General features: G+C 54.4%; 1 protein-coding gene across 1 annotated transcript; it reads left to right on the top strand.

The window, feature by feature from the left end:
* Window positions 1-1,130: 1,130 nt before the first annotated feature.
* Window positions 1,131-6,666, top strand: STARD7 (StAR related lipid transfer domain containing 7). Its single transcript, XM_018085796.2, has 8 exons — window positions 1,131-1,640; window positions 3,158-3,330; window positions 3,570-3,619; window positions 4,000-4,110; window positions 4,193-4,275; window positions 4,516-4,615; window positions 5,277-5,361; window positions 5,820-6,666. Exons 1-8 carry the CDS (start codon window positions 1,498-1,500, stop codon window positions 5,957-5,959), a joined length of 885 nt encoding a protein of 294 aa, XP_017941285.1. The 5' UTR covers window positions 1,131-1,497; the 3' UTR covers window positions 5,960-6,666.
* The last annotated feature ends 297 nt before the right edge of the window (window positions 6,667-6,963 follow it).

Below are 6,963 nucleotides of genomic sequence, written 5' to 3' on the forward strand. Positions count from 1 at the left end.
CGGGAAGGGGTCACCGGGAACGGGGACATTGGGAATGGGGCACCCTCGGGAACGGGGCCCTGGGGTTGGGACACTGGGAACGGGACCCCCAAGTCCCCGGGATACCCCCACCGTGGGACACCCAGGACAGGGACACCCCCCGCCTCCACTGGGGCCTCCAGGTCCCCCAGCACCCTCTCCCCTTCCTTAGATCCTGGGTACCCCCAAATCCTCAGGGTTCCCCCCGATTTCCTGGGATGGGAGTGCCCATCCTAAATTTGATCTGGGGGTGCCCCCCTTAATTTGGGGGTGCCTGCCAAAATTTGCCCTGGAAGGTACCCCCTTCCTTTTTTGGGCTGCTGGGGGGCACTGTTCCCTAAATCCTCTCCCTCTGGGGTATCCCCCCATTTGGACCTTAGAGTGCTCCAATTCTGATCTCGGGGTACCCCCCTGTCCCCCCAAATCCCTCCCCAAAATTCCTGAGGGGGTTGTTGGGCTGTCCCCTCCACCCACCCCAAACTTTGGGATGCTGCCTGGGGGTGGTGTCATTGGGAATTCTCCCCATGGAAAAAGGGATTCTCCACTCCATTGCTGGGGACCCTCCAAACCCATCCCTGTGCCCAAAGGGGGGGGTGAGACACCCAAATCTCACGGGATGGAGGTAGAAGGGCCTCCCCCCACCAGAGGCTTCCTTAGGGATTAATTCCATTAATTACCCCATGACTCAGCAGGGGGTAATTAACCCTTTATGGGAATCTTGGGATCTGAAATTCCACCTCCAGGTTCCTCATCCCACAGGGATTCGTCACCCAGAGTTTGAGAAGCACCTCATTTAAGGCTTAATTAACCCTGGAGTTAATGAGGATTTCCCCCCCCCCTCCTGGCACCTCTGGAGATTTTAGGGAGATTCCCAGCTGGGAAAAAGCCCCAAATCCCAATTTCATTCCCCAAAAAGGAGCCTTTGGGATTGAGGATAAACCCTGGGGAGTTTTCCAGTGGCTCAGCAGGGCTGGGTTTAGTCCTGGGATTAAAACCAGGCGGGATTTCCTTGCTCAAGGTCAGGCCTTGAGCCTCCTCAACTGGATTTGAGGATTCCAAATCCTCTTCCTGAGCCTTTTCCCAGGCACGGGAACGTTCCCTTGGATTCTTCTTCTTCGTTTTTCCTTTCTCCTTATTCCATTTATTTCCTCTCCATCTCCAGCCTAATTCTGGGAGCAGCAAAGCCCCCAGTGGGATCTTGGCTGGAATTCTGGGAGCTCTTGGCAGGCAGGAATTTCCCTCCCCTCTTCCACATCCAACATTTTTGGCTGGACAGGTGGGAATGAGCCTCACACAGGCCCTAAAATGATCCCAGGAATCCATGAACAGGTGAAATCCATGCAGAGAATCCCTTTTTCCTCCTGGGCTGAGTCACCTCCCGGGGTTTCAGTCGACTCCCAGTTTTCCTTCCTGCTCATTTCACTTCAGGAAAGGCTTGTTTTTCCTTGGGAAAAGTAGAATTCCTGGCTGGAAGGTACCATGGGGGGATCACACGTGTCCCACTTGGACACGTGGAGCTGGACAGGGGCCAGGGAAGCGGCTCCAGTGTCCCCTTGGTGTCCCCTTGCCCTTGCTCTGGAGGCTCCTGGGATCGGGCTGTGCTGGATGGAGCCACTGACAAGGTTGGGAACCACATCCCTAATTCAGTAATTCATGGGATTTGGGAATGACAGGAGCAGGTTTGGGGATCTGGGCTTTGGGATGCTCCAGTTCCGTGTCCCCTCCTCAGGGAGCCAGGAATCTTGGACTGGGAGGGGAGCAGGGCAGGCACAGCCTCATTCCAAAGGGATAAATCCCGTGGTTGTGGTTTTCCTGGCCGGACAGGATGGATTTGGAGAAGCAGGAGCACTTTGCTCCTTGTCCCAGTTGGATCCCATCCCACCCCCCTGGGGATCATTCTCGGCTCCCTGTCCCTGGATCCCATGTCCAGTGGCTCACCTGGTGGTTGGGAATGCTGCTGATCCCATGGATGGACAGGGCTGGGGCTGGAATGGCTCATCCCGGGACGGGAAGGGCAGGATGGAGGGGTTGGGGTTGTGGAAGAGCCTCAGTCCCAAAGGGAATACCTGCAGAAAACAGGCTTGTGGATCCAGTTGATGCTGTGGAGCTTTGGGATCTGCCTGGAGATCTGGGAAGGGAGTGGTTCCAAGGAATGGGAACACGAGCTTGGCCGGTCCCAGGTCGTTAATTCCAGCTCTGTTCATTAATTACCTGCATTAATTAGTGCCTCTGGAAGCACCTGGGATCCTCCTCCCTCCTTCCTTGGCATTCCCAGGGGCTTTGGGGGTGGATGAACCAGCCTTCCCTCTCCAGGGCTGTTTTTGGGAGCTTAGGCCGTATTCAGAGGGATTATCCCGGTGGGGGGGAGGTTTCCAGGGTTTTTTCCGCTGGATTTTTGGGAATTGGGATCCAAATCCAGCTCCAGTTTCTGTTGGCTGAGGAGGCTGAAACTGGGGGTTGATCCAGGGCTTTTCCAGCTCCTTTCCTCCTGTGACTCCCATTTCCTGCTCCAGCTGCTGTTGGAGATTCCCTTCTTCCCCCTCTCCCACCCCCTGGAACAGCAGGAACCCCATCCCTGCTTCCTTTTCCCCCCAAATCCCAATCCTCTGCATGGCTTGGGAAGGATTTGCAGCATCTCACATCTGGGATGTGAGCAGCTCCACAGGGAATTTTGGTGCCTCCAAATCCTGCTTTTCCTTAAATCCATCTCCCATCCCATTCCATCCTGCTCAGCTCAGGAAAACAAATCCTGCTCTGCACCCCCTGAGGGTTATTTTCCCTTAGAGAAAGGCTGGTATTTCCAAAAACTGGAGTTCCAGCAGAGGAAAAGTGGAAAGAGGGATGAGAGGACATGTTTTCCATTCCCAGGCAGCTCTTCCCAAAGAAAATAATAAAAAAAAGGAATTTCCAAGCCCGGGCAGCTTTTTCCACACGAAGAAATGGGATTTCCCGAAAAAATGGGATTTTCAAGCCCAGGCAGCTCTTCCCACCCTAAGACCTGGGATTTCCGTGCCATTCCCACACCCAAACTCAGTTCCCTGCCCCTCTCCCCGAGTCCTGGGGTGTTTTCCGAGCCCAGGGGGCTCCCGGACGCTCCGAGGGGCCCATTCCTGACTCCTGGTGGGATTTGTTCCGGCAGCTCCGCACAGGAGATGAAGCACATGGAGAACCTGTCCAGCCTGGCCCAGGGCAGTGGCCCCATGGAATTCCAGCCCTCGGAGCGGGAGCAGCCCTGGGAGCTCATCATGGACAAGAAGCACTTCAGGCTGTGGCGGAGGCCGATCCAGGGATCCCACCTGTACCAGTACCGAGGTATCCATGGGCTTTTCCATGGCCCAGGTCCCCTGGGATTGGGCCTCACTCATCCCTGTCCTCAGGAAAAACAGGAATTACCATCCTTTACACCCATCCCTGCTGCTCCATCCCACTTTATTCTTCCAGAGGGCCTTAAAACTCCCCTTTCCCTCCTAACCCTGCCCTGGGATCAGGAGTTGCTCATTGCCAATCCTTTCCTGGGATCAGGAGTTCTCATTCCAGGCTCTGTTTTCCAGTGTTTGGATCCTACACGGATGTGACTCCTAGGCAGTTCTTCAATGTCCAGGTGAGCAGCACCTTTGGAATCACTTCGGGGGTGGGATGGAGCTCCAGGAGCCTCTTCCAGAGGATGGGATGGGGGAACTGGGAATATTCCCTTCCCTTTGTACCATTTGCACGATCCAGAGCTGATCCCAGTGGATTATCCTGTTCTCCAGGTGGGTTTTGCTGCTGGAAGTGAAGGATTGGGCTGCAGGATCCCAGTGGATTCTTGATCCCAAGTCCCTCTCTCCCAACTTCCAGAATATTCCAGGATATTAATAATTCCCTGCCTGCCCATGACACTGAATGTTCCCACAGGAGACAGGGAAAAAAAAAAGGGATATTTCCCTCCCTTCATCCCCCTCTGCTGGAATTTCTGCTGACTCAGCTTCTGTCCCTTCCCAGCTGGACACGGAATATCGGAAGAAATGGGATTCCCTGGTGATCAAACTGGATGTGATCGAGCGGGACGTGGCCACGGGCTCCGAGGTGATTCACTGGGTCACCCACTTCCCGGTGAGTCCCCGCCCATCCCGGGATCTGCCCTGGGCAGGGCCGGGAGCGGGGGCTGATCCCAATCCCGGGGCCCTTCCTGCAGTATCCCATGTATTCCCGGGATTACGTCTACGTCCGGCGCTACAACGTGGACAAGGAGAACAACCTGATGGTGCTGGTGTCGAGGTGGGTGTTCCTGGAGGGAATTCCCACCATTCCCATCCCTAAAGATCCACGGGGAGCTGGGTATAAACTTAACTGACTTTACTGACCCCCATTGATCCCGCCGAGATTCATTTGGGAAATAAAACAACTGTTTTTTGGGGGAAAAATGTCGGGGTTTTACCCTCCACCTCCAAAAAACTGGTGGATTCTGGGTGTAATTGGCACCCTGAGCTCACCTTGGGATGCTCCTCCTCCTCCCAGGGCTGTGGAGCATCCCAGCGTTCCCGAGGATCCCGAGTACGTCCGGGTGAGGACCTACGAGTCCCAGATGGTGATCCGACCCCACAAAACCTTTGATGAGGTAAATCTGGGAAAGGGGGCAGAAAACCTGGCGTGGGGAGGATCCTCCTGCTGCTCCAGAGGGAGCTGCTCCTTCTCCTGCCCTGGGAGCTGGGCAATAATCCAAGCATTGGCAAAGTCCAGCCCTAGGGATTGAATTTGATGATCTTTAAGGTCTCTTCCAGCCCAAACCATTCCATGATTTATGGGAGGAGAGTGAATTATTTTTCCAAAGGCAAGGAAAGCATATGCATGTGTGGCTTGGGAAGGATTTGCAGCTCTATTTCACTATCCTGGGACTTTTCCTTCAGGAATTTGGTGCTCTTGAGGGAGCCAAACACTCCCTTTCAGAGCTCCCTTTATGAAGCCACGAGCCTCCCAAGTCTCATTCCAAGCACTAAATCCTCTTGGAAAAAGGCTTGTGGGTTATTTCCAGGCCATCCAGAGCATGGATAGAGCTTGGAATACTCAGGGAATGCCACCCCCTCCTCCCAAATTCCCTCCTGGTGGGATTTCCTTGGGTCTTTTGTCAATGCTCTCAGAGGCTCCGGCAGCTTTTCCTGTGGGATATGAGCAGCTCCACAGGAGCTGGGAATTCCGCAGGGAATTCCTTGGGGGAGGTGGGAGTGGCTCCAGCGGGGTTTGAGATGGGCTGGGGATCCCAGGAATGTTTGTTCCCCCAGAATGGGTTCGATTACCTGCTCACCTACAGTGACAACCCCCAGACCGTGTTCCCGCGCTACTGCGTCAGCTGGATGGTCTCCAGCGGTGAGTGCCCGGAATTCCCTCGGGATCCTCCCTCCACAGGGACCCCCTTCCCTTCCCGCTCCACAGCAGGGAGGGGGATACATGGAGAGGCTTAAAAAGAGACATTATGGGAGGAAAAATTGGGAAGGACCAAAAAAAAAAATTGTGAGGGACAGGAAGAATCAGGAGGGAAAGGAAAAGTTTGGAGGGAAAAGAAAAATTGTGAAGGAAAGGGAAAATCAGGAGGGAAAGGAAGAACTGGGAAGAAGAAGAACCTGGGGGGAAAAGGAAAAATTGGGAAGGACAAGAATCAGGAGGGAAAGGAAAAATTAGGAGGGGAAAAAACAAGGAGAGAAAGGGAAAATCAGGAGGGAGAAGAATGAGGTGAGCTGGGACGGAGCTGGAGGAGGGGATGGATTGGGAGCCTCTTCCCTCAGCAATCCTGGATCCCAGCGGGCTCTCCCTCCCCCTTTTCCCAGGAATGCCGGATTTCCTGGAGAAACTGCACTCGGCAGCCCTGAAGGCCAAGAAGATGGAGCTGGAGGTCCGGGATTACCTTTCCAAGGGCTCAGACACGGCCCCGGAGCCCTGTGGCCCCGCCCAGCTGGAATATGCCTGAGGCGCTGGAATACTGGGAATTGCCTCGGACAGGGACCTGTGCTGTGGGATTTCAGCCCCATTTTCCCTCCCCATCCCATTCCCGATGCTCAAGGACAGGGATTTGTTCCCCCTGCTGCGTGTCTGTGGTGGAATCTGCGTCTCCTGATCGATGTTTCCTCATCCTAACAGGGAAAACCCATGGAATTCCCACTTCTTCTGGCAGTGGGTTCTCCCCACTCCTCATCCCTGCTCAGACTGGAATGTTTTCGGGATGCGGTGGCACCACAGGGATTGGTGATGGTGCTCCACGTCACCATTTCCACGGGGTTTTCCCCCCAGAAACAGCCCTTTGAACTCATCCCTTTGGGATTTCTGGGACTGGGAGTTGGGATTACTGGGATGGGGGGTTGGGATTACTGGGAAGGGGTGTTTGAACTGGTGAAACTGGGAAAAAAAGGCAGTTTTGGGGGAGTTTTAGGGATTGGGGGGCACTGGTGCTGCCCTGGGTCACCCTGAGCCCCCTCCCCAGTTTGGGGGGTCTCCGTCGGCCTTGGGAATCTGGGAAAACAGCAGGAGCAGGAAACTACTTAATAAACATCTAGGATCTTCATTAGCTCCTAATTAACGACCCCCCTTCTCCCAGTCACCAGTTTGGGGGGGTTTGGGCCCCCCTTTAATCATCGCTCTAAATTCTCACTTTATAATAAATTTATCCTAATTTTATCACTCCCTTTGGAGCATCCAATTTTCACCTTCCCTCCTTCCCAAAATTCAGCCCCCCAGCCCAATTAGCACCAATAATTAATGAGGAAAACTTCAGGAGAGGGAACCATCTCCTTCACACCTGGAATTTTGGGGGAGTTTCCAGTGGGTCTGATTTTTTTGGGGGGGGTTCCAGTGGATCCCACCTCCCCATAGACTGGAATTCTGGGGATGGGGGGGTCCACTGGGTTCCATAGCCCTCCCCCCCCATTCCCCAGCATGGAATTTTGGGGAGGTTTCCCACTATTTTGGAGGGGGGGG

Source organism: Manacus vitellinus, unplaced genomic scaffold (assembly GCF_001715985.3).
Source record: "Manacus vitellinus isolate BGI_N305 unplaced genomic scaffold, ASM171598v3 scaffold_87_pilon, whole genome shotgun sequence".
Taxonomy (NCBI): Eukaryota; Metazoa; Chordata; class Aves; order Passeriformes; family Pipridae; genus Manacus; species Manacus vitellinus.